Source organism: Pecten maximus, chromosome 15, assembly GCF_902652985.1.
Source record: "Pecten maximus chromosome 15, xPecMax1.1, whole genome shotgun sequence".
In the NCBI taxonomy this organism is placed as follows: Eukaryota; Metazoa; Mollusca; class Bivalvia; order Pectinida; family Pectinidae; genus Pecten; species Pecten maximus.
The window spans coordinates 2,511,719-2,528,869 of NC_047029.1; the positions used below are offsets into that span (position 1 = coordinate 2,511,719).

At 37.4% G+C, this 17,151-nt stretch overlaps 2 protein-coding genes across 2 annotated transcripts; one reads left to right on the forward strand and one right to left on the reverse strand.

The window, feature by feature from the left end:
- Positions 1-301: 301 nt before the first annotated feature.
- Positions 302-1,582, reverse strand: LOC117344025 (WD repeat-containing protein 74-like). The gene has a single exon (XM_033906620.1). It carries the CDS (start codon positions 1,566-1,568, stop codon positions 387-389), a length of 1,182 nt encoding a protein of 393 aa, XP_033762511.1. The 5' UTR covers positions 1,569-1,582; the 3' UTR covers positions 302-386.
- A 72-nt stretch (positions 1,583-1,654) lies between these two features.
- On the forward strand, positions 1,655-15,798 carry LOC117343569. The gene is made up of 11 exons (XM_033905990.1): positions 1,655-1,929; positions 2,392-2,540; positions 3,215-3,397; positions 5,303-5,350; positions 5,637-5,694; positions 5,957-6,012; positions 6,697-6,730; positions 7,203-7,485; positions 8,419-8,575; positions 11,656-11,810; positions 13,509-15,798. The coding sequence occupies exons 1-11, from the start codon at positions 1,893-1,895 to the stop codon at positions 15,766-15,768; spliced, it is 3,420 nt and encodes a 1,139-aa protein (XP_033761881.1). The 5' UTR covers positions 1,655-1,892; the 3' UTR covers positions 15,769-15,798.
- The last annotated feature ends 1,353 nt before the right edge of the window (positions 15,799-17,151 follow it).

A 17,151-nucleotide genomic window follows, 5' to 3' on the forward strand; every position in this document is an offset into this window, starting at 1 on the left:
TGTCAGTGTATAATACTTCCCATACGAACACATCAGTGCGATTACTGTAACTGTGACAGGAATATTTTATTGATACCAACTCTGAGATTCCATCAGTGTTATTACGTCCGACATAATCAGTGACTGTCAATGTATACTTTTTCTGACAGCATAATATGCTTTATCAAGACAATCTCTATGCAAACTTGACTTGTTGTTTAACACTTTTAAAGTACTACTTGATTTAGGAAAAGGAATCATCTACATTACAACATGTGCTAATATTTCGATAATCACCTTATACATAAAATAAAAACAAACATTTTCCAACAATAATTTTGACTTTAATGTAGACCTGACCATGTCTGAAATAGACACCACTTTAAAATCCGGTAACAATGTCTTTATCACAATTCTTTTTTCTTTTTCATCCCTTTCACAGTTTTTTCAGTCCTTTGCATTTTCTTCTTCTTCGAGTAACCTATAATTTCCTCTGGCACTTCACTTTTCCTCTTCGTTCTTGTTTGTACTACCATCATTTGTTCCCACATGTTTTCATCCTCCTCTTCATTATCTTCTCCCACCTCTTCCTTCTTAATTACATTTATCTGTTTGCCTCTGTTCTTGGTTTCTGTTTTCTCTTCACTTTCCCACTTCCTACCAAACAAAAGACAATTAAGCTTGGATTTTAGGTACACCTTGTGTAACAATTCACGAGTTTCCAAGTCATGTACACGAAGATATCTGTCCAAACCACAAGATGCCACAAGTGGCAGACTTTCGTGACACTGAATACAACGGATTCCACCAGCAAAGCCTTTATATTGCTGTACCATAGCTCTCTTGCGGAGGTCTATCAGTGCCATTTGTCCTTGTGTGTTTCCAACAAGCACCTGGTTATCTTGACTGCCCCATGTAGATAAGGCTGTGATGGGATATTCGTCGTATGTAAAGTCTAATACCGGTCTTCGCTGTGCCTTTGGGTCATATACCCGTATCTGGTGATGACCAGTAGTTGTCACCAATTTCTCACTCTGTGGTAAGAATCGAGTTTGGATTACCCAAACTGGAACACGCAGATTTAACCAGTCATTCTTCACATTTTTAGTCTGAAAAGTTGGTTTTTCAGGTTCCTCTAAGTTCCATATTTTAAGTTCGTTTTCCTTTCCTCCGGTTGCCAAAACATTTGGAGTTACAGGATTATTCGTCATACAATACAAATCCTTTCCTGCTTGTATCTCCGTGAAATCCTCAACATCTTTCCAAAGTCTGACAACTCCTGTACTAGATGCAGTTACAAAATTGTTGTCGATCTTAAGTAAACCCCTTAACCTTCCATCGTCTACATGGAAATCCGTTTCATCAGAAAACTCTTTCGAGATGGTGTCGTATGTTCTCACTTTTTGACATTTCAAACCTAAACAAATTTCAGTCTGATTATCATTTCCCCAACAAAGTGTAGTTATTTCGTTTTCCTTCTTTGCTCCTTCTAATGAGTTTATGTTTTCCCACTTTGACTTTGGAAGACTGACTCCTTTCAACAAACCTATTTCAGAGCCTACAAACACGTTGTTCATGGGCGCAGCCATATTGGATTGTTTTCTTGAAGGGGAAGGACGTTCGTAATTTTAGCCAATCAGCGATCTCATAACATTATTCTGCGGGGCTATATTTGGCGGCAAGATAGGAAGAAGAAAAACAACATCAACTTTAAATTCTAAAAATGTTTATTATTTCCCTTTAAAATGCTATTCGATTACTTTTAATTCAGTCAAGTTTGGTAGAACGAAAAATTATTTTTGCATCAATGCTTCCACTTTCTTGTAGTGATGATGGTAACTATGCGTTTTCAATGTAGAGCGTTGGCCGGCAAGCCGTAAATTTTTAGATTGTTTAGTTTTATTTGAGGAAGAATGAAAAAACCGTCCAACGGCAAAGACAGCAAAAACAGTAAGTGATTTAAATGTAAGATCTAAATAGTTAAATGCAAGTCAAGTAGTATACAAAATGCAGTTCAATCAGTATAGCATTTAGAAGTTTTATTTTAAAATGAATATTTTGAATTAAGATTTTTTTTACTCGAGGACCCCTTTGGAAATACGCTGCACTCCGGCTTTCATCCATGGGCAATCCTAGGTAAAGCCAAAAAATAAAGTGCATTGTATATATATATGTCAAACTACCACCTGTGATAACACAACAATTTGATACTATTTATTATTTATCATTATTTATTAAGAAAATGTTGAAAATATTGTATAAACTTATGTGATACGATGTACTATACTGAATGCTATTATTATTATTATTCGTTCAAATTAGTCGAAGTGGCTAATTTAATAAGTGTGCATGATTTGTCATACACAGCAAGAAACTAAACTATTAAATGTATTGTCACATTTGTCTCAACAGAAAGCGCTTGCCCCAAGGGTAAAAGGAAACTGGAGTACAATGATAACAAACAACCAAAGCTACCATTGACTGGCAAACTCATTTACCTTGATGTCAAAGATGCTCGACTTACAAAGAAATTGGAAGCTGACTTAAAGAGACTTGGTTCAGTAAGTTCATAAGTTAGTGCTTTAATTATTATAAGCAGGTGACCTGCCTCGGACAGATCAAGGGAAACCACTAGTTTGCTTATGAAGGGGTATGATTGGGGTGTGGATTTGTTTCTAAAAACTAGAAATAGATGTAATATATAACCAATGTGGTTGAAGACTTTCATCTTTGATCTTTTTGATAATTTTTTACATCTGTTTGAAGTATACAAAAAAAGGGTCACAAAAAATTAACTTGTGAAATAATCTCAGTAGACATCTTAAAAAAATATCTGCAAAGCTTAAAACACTTCAGGCCTTTCTTTTCAAGGCAAATGCAGATACAGGACTGATATTTTAGATAAGGACATGTGGATAGAGATTTGACCGAATATGAATGTAAAAATAAGTCTACCAATCAGGTATTTGATTAAGATTGCTTCACACAGATCATTAATCATCCTCATCTGTTCAAATTAACTCATCATTTCCACAAAGAAACTGTGATTATTTAAAATGCATACCAAACTCGGATTTGGGAAGTTAGAAAGTGAAGACAAACAACACTAATGTACATTGATTTGTAAATTTTGTGACAGTAAAGGAAAACATAGGAAAATGAAAACATTTAATCTATTTTTATGATGTTTACATGATCTGCTTTCTGACGAAATAATTTTCTGTTTTATTATCAGTCTGTAGAAAAGTTTTTCGTCAAAGAAATAAATTACCTTATTACAAGTCATCCAAGACCAAAACCGAAAAATGAGGACAGACTTCAATCAGCTGACAGTCCTGCAGGTGTCTCAACTCCAAGCCCCTTCAACTGTGGCCCTTCGCCATCACCTGGAGCTGTGGAAACTAAAGCACCCCAATCTGTGAGTATTACCTGGTGATTTGCTATAAAGTGTAAAATCTTTGCATGTAAATTCACATCAAGTGGGGACTGTAATTCACTGTTCTTGTCAGCTAATAAAACATGTATATAACTTTCTTTTCATTACTTATTCCATAAAAGCACTATAAAGTAGCTTGTCTAGATCTGCAGGCGGATATTTAAAATTCTAAAAGGAACCCAACTTATAAAAACATTTTCGCAGTTAATATTTAAAAAAAATACTAGGCATGTCAAAATCTATGTCCAGACTGTGTGTGTTTTGATTTTTTTTGTCAGCTGATCAGGATTTTGATCCTGCGTATTAACTGCATCTCCCCAATACCCAGTTATGTGTGGAAGTTACTCTTTTGTGTCATAGTGCAGGGTTTTTGCCAGGTATATTTTGGGTCCGGTACACAGACCCATTCCAAATTGAAAATTGGCACGTATTTTCCCAATTTCGGTCTATATTTTCCCAATTCCGGTCTGTATTTTCCCAATCGCTGTTAACATAAGACAACTTAAAAATTTGGATTTATACAAGCTTCCAGTCATTATTTTGTCAACGTTAAAATGTTACCGTGAGTCATCGTGTTGTTGTTGGTTTTGCGATGCGCGCATGCGCTTGGATAGTCTTATTGAAGTCATATCATATCTGCGTTTGAATCGCCCGTTTAAAGGGGAGTTTAATGCAAAGCGTTTACGTACATAAGAACGACTCGTTACGTACGTTAGAACGACTCGTTCTATTTACCGAGGTCAAATTAAGTACTGGACTCAGGACGATGTCACACAATTCCAAATATTACGCAAAGAAGATTTTGCTCAAAGATTCGAAAGATTTAATAAAAGTTACGAGCTTTTTCAAACGAAATACTGGTAATTCCCGATCTGAAAGTCAGGCACACTAAAGTTTAAGCACACTAAAGACAGAAAATTAAACATTCTCTGATTGATTAAAGCAAATATCCTGAAAAGAGATGCTGACTTGTATTCATTTGTACAAATATTATGAAAAGAAACAGCTAAGCTTGTATAATTCATATATTTTTCCAACTTTATAATATATTCCCAAATTTGATGAAACACCGATGATATTTTCCCAATTTTTGTTCAGGGACCCTTTCCCAAAATAGCTGGCAAAAACCCTGTAGTGCTTTCATAGTTTCTATGGCTTTAAACAATTTTCTATAATAGATTAAATGTTAAATACCTGTAGTGTACAACTTGTAAAAGAGGCTGAAAGGTGGCCACTACCATGTGCTGTCTGAAATCAAATTGATAATCAGTGACTTATCAAGACAAATCTAATGTTGTTTATCTTTTATTCGACCTCAAACAGCAAGCAGAAGTCATTTTACCCCCATTTCTTGTTAAGGGGTTAATTTTTTCAGCTGAATTGATTTCCCTGCATTGAAAATTCCAATATAGGCTAGTGAAAATTTTCCCAAATGAATGAATGGTTCATATTCCCCAGGAAAGCATTTTTTTAACAATTTTTGCCAATAATCTTATATATTCACCCAGATTAATTAAATAACCAAATAATTAAATGTTTTACATGTCTGTGTTACCTATGATATGCTATGCTAACAATGTAGAATAGCTTGAAAAAAAAAATTGTATTCTTGTAGGGTGGGGGAATAGACTTTTAGAACCTGGGTTTTCCTCTAAATAGTAAAAATGGTATATTCCCCTAAATACTGCCTTGACCCATGGCCAGTGGAAATGTAGATAGTGGAAGTATTTTTGGAATCTTGATAAGACAGAATCCTGCAGTAAGACAATATGATTGGCAAATATAAGCAAGATTTCTTTCCGACAAGAGATACCAAGATAAATACACAGTAAATGACAAATACACACTTTTATAATAATCCAACTGTACATGTTTTTGTTTTTTTAGGTTACCAGGGGTAAAGCGATACTGCAAAAGGCACAATTACAGAAAAAGGTATAATACAGCAATCTTCAACAAGGACTTAACATCATGATGTAAAACCATTTCTTCGATATCTGCTGTAAAACATTTTCGTTGAAACTGATGTAAACATTTTCTATGATACCTATAATTCATTAATTTGAAATATTTATTTAAGTATACTGAACACACAGTACTGTTTGTTTCTCTCGGGTCAAACGTAAAGAAGTTACCTACATGTTAACTAAATACAGCCAGTATCATAAGATAATAGTGTTCCAAGTTAATGTTTCAAATTCTTCATCTTTCATGTTCACAGACTAGCAGTATTATAGAAAATGCAGAAAAGTGGAAGGTGAAGATCGTTTCAGTTGAAGGTAAGTTGCCTGGTCGGTAGAATCATTGTGACAGAGAACCTCTAACAGGGTATATACTGAGTATAAATGGAGTCCTTTATTATTTTGAATGGACTTGTTGGCTGTTTTTGTTTAGTCTATATCTTAACATTAAAGAAACTATTGTAAAGATATTTTTTTGAAGTGACACTTCATGATAGGACCACTTTTGCAAATATATCACAAACATGATGTAAAAGGATGATCAGTATGAATTATATATAACAATATTTGTATTTTGTAGCTGCCTTGAAGTGGATACTCAAAGAATTAGCAAAATTACCCCCTGACAGCTCCAAGGTTTGTAATTCAAATTATATATATATATAAAGTTTTTTATTGTGAGCAATATCCTAAGCTAAAACATTCCTGAAGGTTTTCTGTTCTAATGCAATTTTGTCAATTCTCAAGTGGGAAGGCCAAACACAAATCATTCCTACCCCTCCTAAATTTCATATTAAGAACTGTCTACACAGGGAAAATCATGTATTTATAAACAAACAGGAAACCTGGATTTAGTTGTTCCTCTTCTTTTTCATTTGTTTACTACTTTCCTGAAGAGGGCACTGGATTCCTCTAGGTATCTTATATTGAACCACAACATAAATATGAACAAAGCAGGAAGTTAGTTCTTTGAGAATCTCTCCATCTTGAGATATTCTCCTCTGGTTGTATATTCCACTATAAAAATGTTTAGTGATCTTTGAAATCTGCAGTCTCAGTTCTTCAGACTCAATACATTGCTGGCTTCTGGCATCACAGTATATATATAAACCTCGTGTCCAGTTAATACCTAATTATCAAGATGATTATAATTTGAATTATCATTCTAATTTTAAAACTATACGTACCACTGAAATAGCCTAGTAGATGATCGAACCACAACACATATATACACTTGGCAGGAAGTCTGGAGATTTTTTTCTACTTTTTGATTGTGTATATTTGTATGTTTTGAATGCTGTATTTCGTTTCTATTTACAGAGTAATCAGTCAGCTAACACCAGGGGATGTAAAAGTAAGTATGTCACCACTAACTGCAAAAACTTTGAACCCAATACAAACATACTGAAGGAACATCTTTGAGTCATCTCCTGTCCTAAATGACCTTAGTTGTCGACGGGCCGTAAAACACAAACAAACAAGTCATCTGCTGTATAAATTTCAAGGAACTGTGAAAAACACTCTTATTTCTGGCGCTCGTTCATGCAAAAGAGGTGTATTGAAGCAAGTTAGGTCTATTAATTTTTGTTGTTGCCAAGATTTTCATGTGCACAATATATATTGTTCTAAAAATCAGCCAACTATGATTGTAAGTAAAATTGAAGGATGATTGTCAATATAAAACTTATTCGATTTTTGGTTTGTTGCACTCTGTTCTGTATCATATCTAACCACTGTGTTTGTGTTGGTGAAATCTCATCTGCAGATTATTCCACGAAGGTGGAACAGGAAGTCATGTTCCACATATTCTATTTTTACACTTCTAGTTAAGAGGTTGAGGTCACCTATGCTGAAATTTGAATCCAAAACTCGGCAGTATCGACCTGTTCACGGAAGCCTGGACAGCTGGCCTTTTGCCAATGTTGATACTCCGAAGGGGACGTGTCCATTTGATGGAACAACAGTTGGGCGGGGTGAAAGGTCGCGAGAGGAGCGCGGGGACAGAATCGGACTGGCACAGCAGATGGACAACAACATGCCAGCTAGTCCAGCAGGCATCGGTGGTGAGGACAGCGGCAGTAACAAGACTCCGAAAGTGGACGCTCCAGGGTAGGTTTATAAGTCAGGCAGACAAGACTCCGAAAGTGGACGCGCCAGGGTAGGTTTATAAGTCAGGTAGACAAGACTTTGAGAGTGGACGCGCCAGGGTAGGTTTATAAGTCAGGTAGACAAGACTCTGATAGAGGAGGCTCCAGGGTAGGTTTATAAGTCAGGTAGACAAGACTCTGAGAGTAGAGGCTCCAGGGTAGGTTTATAAGTCTGGTAGACAAGACTTCGAAAGTGGATGCTCCAGGGTAGGTTTATAAGTCAGGTAGACAAGACTCTGAGAGTAGAGGCTCCAGGGTAGGTTTATAAGTCAGGCAGACAAGACTCTGAGAGTAGAGGCTCCAGGGTAGGTTTATAAGTCAGGTAGACAAGACTCTTGAGAGTAGAGGCTCCAGGGTAGGTTTATAAGTCAGGTAGACAAGACTTTGAGAGTAGAGGCTCCAGGGTAGGTTTATAAGTCAGGCAGACAAGACTTTGAGAGTAGAGGCTCCAGGGTAGGTTTATAAGTCAGGTAGACAAGACTTTGAGAGTAGAGGCTCCAGGGTAGGTTTATAAGTCAGGTAGACAAGACTCTGAGAGTAGAGGCTCCAGGGTAGGTTTATAAGTCAGGCAGAAAAGAGAACTTACTTTTGACATGCATCACATCGTCAGAACGGTAAATTGTGCAGATGGATTCCATTGCCAAAAATAGATCAAAATTGTAAATTTTAAATTTTCACTGTACAGAGGCCTGAAAGAGCAGTTTTAAAGAAATTAAATTCTGGTTAAAGTAAAAAAAAAAAAAAATCTCCTTCTGATCAAAAGGAATCAATGTACAGATCAGATACTGTGATTGTTAAAACCCAAGATGCCTTTCAAATTTTGCGAATTTTGACACTCGTATTACTAGCTCATTTCTGAACGATCAACTGTACAGATAATGATATCTATTCCCAGGAAAAGCCGTCCATCAGAGAACCAGGGTGGTGGGTTTAGTGGAATGAAAGTGGTTACCGCTGGGGAACTGAGGAGGCGCAAGGAACAGAAACGAATCCAGGAACGGAAGAGAGGATACTGTGAATGTTGTCAGATAAAATATGACGACTTGGACAAGGTAACTTGAGTTGGTGACAAAGAGAGGATGCTACAGTCAGTCATTTATTAGAATGCTGATCATTAGTACTATGTAGTAGTTTAATAACGTGGGAAACTTTCAGTATGCAGGTATTATATAGTGTAAGTTAAGTATACAGATAAGTGTTGGCAAGAGTATTACCCGGTATAAAGTAAACGCATACTTTTCAAAGTTGTTATTTTTTATTATTTTCCTTGATTTCATGGATATTCTGAATCAACAAACTATACATCCACAAGTGAAGTGTTGCAATTTGACACTTTTTGTGTTTTTTTAATTTTTTTTCTATTAGTGGGTTTTGTTGATACTATTAATCCACAAGGGTCAAGTTACCATGAAACAGCATTTTTAAAGAAAGAAGAAGATATTTGAGCCCAAGGATAATACAGGGCAACTTTCCAAAAACCGATCCTTCTCATCTGATTACCTCATAATATCAATGAAATGGTGATGTTCAGAATTGATCTTTCTGTATTATAGTTATAAAAAAAACTTCAGCTATCCATTTCTCTGCCCAATACTGAATCGATTTTGTAGTTTTAAAAAATGTACTGAAATCACATTAACAGGCTTTACCTGGGTAAACATGGCAGTCATGTGGCGGGCTAACCAACTGTGAAATCAGGTGGTCGGGCTAACCAACTGTGAAATCAGGTGGTCGGACTAACCAACTGTGAAATCAGGTGGTCAGGCTAACCAACTGTGAAATCAGGTGGTCGGGCTAACAACCTGTAAAATCAGGTGGTCGGACTAACCAACTGTGAAATCAGGTGGTCAGGCTAACCACCAGTGAAATCAGGTGGTCGGGCTAACCAACTATGAAATAAGGTGGTCAGACTAACTACATGTGCATTCTGGTGGTCGGACTAACCACATGAAATCAGGTGGTCAGGCTAACCAACTATGAAATCAGGTGGTCAGACTAACCAACTGTGAAATCTCCTGTGGCATATGCTGTTGTTAGCTGAGGCATACATGTGTAGTAGGTTTGGAAGTTAATAGTAGGTCAGGTTTTATTTTCAATTACTGTTTATGTAAGTTAATATTAGGTCAGGTTTTATTTTCAATTACTGTCTATGTAAGTTAATAGTAGGTCAGGTTTTATTTTCAATTACTGTTTATGTACTAAATAAGGTTTAACTGGTGGATGTTTAAAATAAGGCCAAATAAAATTAATTTCTTGTTTCTCAGGCCCGCCCGCATCCAATATGAACCCCCCGCACCACTCACTTTTTATTGAAATCAAAAAAATAAAAACGTCCGCGCCGAAAAATAAATTCCGGAAAAAAATCCGACGTTGGTTGCCGCAATATCCGGAACTTGCCCGATCCGTGTTTTAGAATCTCCCAAATCAGATCATTGAAACGTTTGTTTATCTTTTAGAAGCTTGATTTTTCGATTGCACATGGTAGCAATGATTTCCATTCAAATATCTTTTTCTGGCAGTGTTATTTTACCCTGGACAATCATATCGAATTATAGCGACACTTGTTCGTTTGGCGAACTTTACAAGGGTCTGCGCGATGGATCGCTTGGTCCCGACGACTGGTCGTTTCCGCCAAAATTCACGGATCATGATGTGTCGGCCGCGATCGGCAAACGGAAAGCTGATGTTTTTGATAAATTAATGATCGATGTCTTTGAAGGTAAACGAAGCAACAAAACTGTTTGGACATTATGTAAGAACCAAATCTTAAAACATAGGGAGTTCCTGATCACTTGTGTACATCTGGTGAACATTGAACATAAAATTGTATCTCAATTGTTTTTCAATTTAACCGTTAAATTGCAAGTTTAATACCAGAAAATAAAGACAATAGTTTAAAATTAAGATTTCTTTATTCATTTTATGCATTTAACAATTGACACAATTTCAAATCACATGATTCATGTATATGTATCATTATGTGACTGAGAGAAAAAAATAAAAAAGTCCCTCCCTCATCACATTTTTAGGTAGTAAAAAAAAAAAAAAAAAGCCTCCCTCCCTCATCCTTTTTTGGAAAAATGTGCCTGAGAAACAAGACATTAATTTTGTTTGGCCTAATTGCTTTCATTTTAATAGTAAAACCTTTCTAGTGTAAAATGAAATAATTATTTTGCCCCATGAGGTGTAGGGAGACTTGACACAATAATAAGTGAAGTGATTGTAGGCATATGCAATCAGTATAGGAATATTTTTTTCTTTAGATTCTGAATTCAACAAATTTATTAAGTTCCATAATTTTAATGCTGCTTCAAAAACACAAACTGTCATCTGATCAATATTATCATTTCATTATATTATCTCTGGACCCTGAATGGTTATATCAGATCACCTCTCCAATTTGGTTTGGTTTGTTTTTGTTTAACGTCCTATTAACAGCCAGGGTCATTTAAGGACGTGCCAGTTTTGGAGGTGGAGGAAAGCCGGAGTACCCGGAGAAAAACCACCGGCCTACAGTCAGTACCTGGCAACTGCCCCACGTAGGTTTCGAACTCGCAACCCAGAGGTGGAGGGCTAGTGTTAACGTGTCGGGACACCTTAACCACTCGACCACCGCGGCCCTTCACCTCTCCAAACCAAATCTTCTAAACTGATCATGCATGGGACATGAATATTTTGCTGGCTTAGAAGAGTCACCTCTCCAAACCAAATCTTGTAAGCCAGCCAAATATTCATGTCCCATGCATGATCAGTTTAGAGAAGATCCACTGTATATGACTTTACAGTACTTTGTATGCACCAGAGATTTTGTAAATTTTTGTCTTATGTCCAGCCTTGCTTCTTCATTAGGAAGGCATATATATGTATATCATCATTAATATTATATAGGAGACTTCTAAGGACTATTCCAGTAAAACTATCCAACCCCAGGACTCCAGGTTTGGTTAAGGGGTACCACCCATAGAATTTATTTAATAAATTACATAGAAGTAATAGGAAGGTAATCCAACCCTGGATAGAAGTGATTTATTGTGGAGTCCTGGAGTTGGGTAGATATTTTAATGGAATAGCCCTTTATAAGTCAAATAAGTATTTGTGGAGTTTAGTTACAAATACCATCTTCTCTCCCCAGCATGTGATCCAGGAGCAACACAGGACATTTATCAGAGATAAAAAGAATTATGAACCTCTGGACAACCTGATTCTGACAGGCCCTAGTACTGCCCGCTTCCTACAGAGGGTACTACTGAGACATTGTACCAAGAAGCGTAATACAGACAATATAAGGTACCTCTTCATTAAGTTTTTAGCTCACCTGGACAGTCCAGGGGAGTTATTGCTATACCATTGGCATCATTTATAGATAGATAGGTTAAAGTTTTTATAAAACAGTGTTGTGTCAATACTAAATAAGGATACAGCTTAGGTATTTGACATGTGTGTTCCTTGTGACAAGACTTTTCCATTGGTGCTACATTTGCGAACCTGCTGACCGTAACCATGACCTTAAGATCTACTTTTTAAAAAAACTTAACTGTCCTGATGCAGTGTTGTATCCTCGGCTAAACTGTCCTAATGCAGTGTTGTATCCTCGGCTAAACTGTCCTAATGCAGTGTTGTATCCTCGGCTAAACTGTCCTAATGCAGTGTTGTATCCTCGGCTAAACTGTCCTGATGCAGTGTTGTATCCTCGGCTAAACTGTCCTAATGCAGTGTTGTATCCTCGGCTAAACTGTCCTAATGCAGGTTGTATCTCGGCTAAACTGTTCTATGCAGTGTTGTATCCTCGGCTAAACTGTCCTGATGCAGTGTTGTATCCTCGGCTAAACTGTCCTGATGCAGTGTTGTATCCTCGGCTAAACTGTCCTGATGCAGTGTTGTATCCTCGGCTAAACTGTCCTGATGCAGTGTTGTATCCTCGGCTAAACTGTCCTGATGCAGTGTTGTATCCTCGGCTAAACTGTCCTAATGCAGTGTTGTATCCTCGGCTAACTGTCCTAATGCAGTGTTGTATCCTCGGCTAAACTGTCCTGATGCAGTGTTGTATCCTCGGCTAAACTGTCCTGATGCAGTGTTGTATCCTCGGCTAAACTGTCCTGATGCAGTGTTGTATCCTCGGCTAAACTGTCCTAATGCAGTGTTGTATCCTCGGCTAAACTGTCCTAATGCAGTGTTGTATCCTCGGCTAAACTGTCCTAATGCAGTGTTGTATCCTCGGCTAAACTGTCCTAATGCAGTGTTGTATCCTCGGCCTTGCTGTCTTCTAACTTCTCTTGCTGTTTGCCTGACATATGGAAGGACGGACCTAGTGGTCTAAACTTGTGTTCAGACAAACCTTGAAAAGACTTTCAACTGCATTCAGGCAAACCTTGGAAAAGACTTCAAAGGCCTTTATTAACACCCACAAACATTCATAAAATGTTATGCCTAACAATGACCACTATATTCCTAATATAAATATATAAATTTCAAACAATGTAAGCTTCTAGTTAAATCTAGTTATACTACTACACATATAAATACACAAATTCTCCTGTTTAAGGATGCTTACTATCGTATATTTATCTACAAACTGTTTCAATGATGAGTCTACTTTTCATGTCAATAAAATACTGTGTAGTTGACGATATTCCCAGGAGATTTAATTTTGCTGTATCCAGTCTTTAAATATAGTGCAAAAATAATTACTCTGTAAATATTTCTACCATTGAATATAATTTCTGTATATATATGTAATATGCGTGTTATATATACACTTTGATATTAAAGGCAGTGTAACGCAAAATTTTTAATCTGATGATCTAGTTCACAAAATATTAACCTGTAAAAATAAACGACTATAAATACAGACATATTTGAAGTGTGCTTTGTCGGAATAACTTTTTGAAAATAAATTGTCCTAAATTTTACTAGTGTTGTTTGGATGATTCCTTTAGTGAGATGAGAGGTGATGTTTCTTTGAAAGCAAATATTTGTATGTTACAGTGGGTCAGATGAAGAGGTGGTGTTGATAACCCCAGGGAAGTCGGCAGCAAAAGGCACAGCTAGAAAAAAGAAACAATCAAAACCAAAGAGTCCAACAAAGGGCAGGCAACCTGATGTAATGATGGACTGTAGCATACAGGAGTCAAAGGAATGCAGGGAATCGAGGAGAAATCCTGGAGACACCAAACCAGTGTCTGAAAGACTAACTCCTTCTGTGTCTAAAAAGCCACTGAAAGATAATTCTGGTAAAGTGGACATTAAAAAGAAAGTGTTTGGAGATACAGACAATACAGTCGAGAAAAAAGAAAGTGTACTTAAGAAAGATAGTAAATCGAAAGTTTTAAGTTCAAAAGTATCATTTGACTCTCCCAAAGACTCCGATCAGATGACATCAGCGACATCTAAAATGAAAAAAGAACATTCCCCTGAGAAACAAAGTTGTACTAGTGAGGGATTAGACATTAAGAACCATGTCGTCCCTGTAAGGATGAGAAACTCTCTCGGTGTGTATCCAAACATGTCTCCTAGTCGTGTCTCCTGGGCCCGTCATCAGTCGCTGTCCGCTAGTGAGGATTGTCTGATTGGGTCGGACAAACCGGAGAAACCAGCTTGTGTGCGAGTGCTAGACAGTTCAAGTAAAGTAAAAGGAGACACTGCAGAGGAAAATCAATCCCTTGAAAACCAGAGAAAACTGCCTGATTGTGTGAACAATGTAGATAGTCCTCTACCCGGAGATAGGATCAGGGTGCTACGCGAAACGAGGACACGATCAAAACAAGGTCTTCCATGTTCACTACCTCCAGAATCTTCTCCAAAATTGTTAGAAAGAGTTTGTGAAAAATTAGAGGAAGTAACAAAAGACAAATATGACGAAGTTGATGGGGATTCTTCCTCTTGGACTCTTTCCAGGAAGTCGTCTCATGTTGAATCACAAATTGTCTCCCTTAGTCCGAATAAAAGATCTAGTGTAAAAACTTCCGAGATTCAGTTTTCTCCTCGAAGACAAAGACTATGTAGGTCACAAGCAAAGACAATTGAAGAGGTTGAGAGTGTGAATAAAGATAGCATTTCAAACAATCTCGATCAAATTGACCCCTGTCAAGTCAAAGACTCAACCACCATTCGAACCAGGAATCGGTCACCAATTAAAAATACAAACTCTCAAAGTAAAACTGAACTTGTTTCTAGTCAAATTATAGATTCACCCATAACTAGAACCAGAAGTCGCTCACCAGTTAAAGATAAAAAATTTCAAAGTAGGGCCAACCTTGATTCTACAACAACTACAAGTCATTCACCGGTTAAAGATTCAAATTGTCAAAAAAGAGATAACCTTCACCAAAGTCAAGGCAAAGACTTGCTTAGAACTAGGAATTTCTCGCCTGGTAAAGGGACAAAATGTCAAAATAAGTCCAAGCTTGACTCCAGTCAAGTCAAAGACTCCATCACCACTACAACTAGAAGTCGGTCGCCAACAAGAGATGTCAATTATGGAGATGAAGCTGAGATCGATCCTAATCAAATTCATGAACCTACTACTCCTAAAATTAGGAATCGGTCACATGGTAATGAAAGTCGAGACTCTAGAACTAGGAATCAGTCGCCAGTGAAGGACAGAAATTCTGATACAAACTGCCGTGGTAGGGTAAAATGTGATACCACCAGTCAGGAAATGTCGGCCGACTCCATCATGTCAAGGCTTTGCTCACCAGATAAAAAAAATACAGGCAAACATGACGATGAAAGATCTGTTCAACTGCTCAATTCACCAAGAACGCGAAGAAAAATTGTTAGTCAAGATGAGGAGAAAGGCCAGGAAAAGTTCCTCAAATCAAAACATGATTCCATGGAAAGACAATCTAAAAACCATTCACGATCAGAGAAGAATATAAACAAAATGGAAAAGTCTGTTGAAAGTGAACCTGTCACACCCAAAAAACGCGTACGAAACAGAGAATCCAATTCTGCCAAGGATTCCCCGCACACCACGTCGAATACTCTGAAACAAGACAGTACACATGATATTGATTTTTCACAAGGTGTAAAGAATTCTCAAGAAAAAATGAATTCTGTGAAAATTGATAAAAGACAAGATACAAATTCTTCTTCAAAAGGTGGCTCCAAACGTGAAAACACAAAATCTTCTTGCTTAGAAAGCAAAGATAGAAAATCTGAAGATAGAAAATGTGAAGGTAATCATGAAGTGATGAAGTCATCAACGAAAGTACAAAGTGAAGCCAGGAAGTCTACGAAACCCTGACCCAGTAGCGAGCTCGGAACTTATGTCCAATTCTATAAACGAAGGCTTTTATATCAACTCTATGGAGATGGTGAAGAAAAGGTCCCAGATACGCCAGGCAGCACAAAAATTAAGTGAGAGAAGCCCTCACAGCAGTGGTGGTATTGTTGTATCTAGGTTGGATGGTATGCCACGCAAGAAGATAACAGTGACGGTTTCGCCGGTAAAGTCGTATAAATCGGCTCCAAATGATGGCCATCAGAAACCAAAAGTCAAGTCTAATACAAACTTTTCGACCCCTGATAACTCACCAAGTGTTATACAGGGGAAAAATACTTCAGCCATTAAAACAAGATTGGAATCTCCCGCAAGCACACCAAGTTCTATATCAACCAGTGGTAGGAAGATGAATGCAAATCTTGTTAAAACTTTCGCAGGAAAATCAGCTTCAGGTCAGATGAATGTGAAAAATGAGGACCAGTTATCTTCTCAGGGCAGTGCATCCTCTAAGTCGCATCCTGACATGAGACGACGTAACAGAAAACTTAATAAATCTAGGGAGCACGACAACATGGAAAGGAGTCCTTCACCGCTGTTCAGTAGATCTCCAAAATATAACAAAAACGGGAAAACTATTGATAAACATCACAAAAAATCATCCAATTCTAAAAGAAAGAAGTCTGTAGTGTGTGATCCTTATGACATCAGGAATCTTTCTCCACTCAAGTCAGGTGGAAATGTTATCAACAGCCCCAGAAGTGGCTACAGTGGGGAGACATCGCGTTCAAAAAAGAAAAATCGAAATTGGCGACCACACCAGAAACATTCCTCCGAAGGAAAATTATCAAGTTCCAAGAAACTTCAGAAACTTAAGCTTCCTGACCCAGCTATCGAAAATAAAAATCTACCTCAACAAAGAAGTGTTATAGATCCAAAATTAAGGTCTGATAAAAACAGCGGCAAAACCAACAGAGAAACTGCATCAGAGCATAAGCAAGAAATTTCTATAGGAAAAGGCCAGTGTTCAAGTTCACACAGGCACAGTGCCAGGCAAAAACTGGAGTTAGACAACATCACAAAGTGTGAGACCATGTCTTCCATTGTTTCTGTAGATACACAAGCTTTAGATAAGTCACGCAGTCCAACTGGTGGCAGTGAGAATAAATTTTTGGCCATCAAGAAGCTAGAATTAAGTGACCTCACTTTCTCAGAACAGGAAGATGGCAGAGCTTTTCCACACAGAGAGAAACGGTCTAATGGTAATAAACATAAAGAGAAAAAAATGGCTGGCAAGTCGTCAAAACATAGAAAGAGGAAGAACAGCCAGAGTGATTCTGGTGTGGGGTCCAGTAAAGAAAAACTTAACAAAGGACACATGAAAAAGAGTGACGGTACTACCTTGAA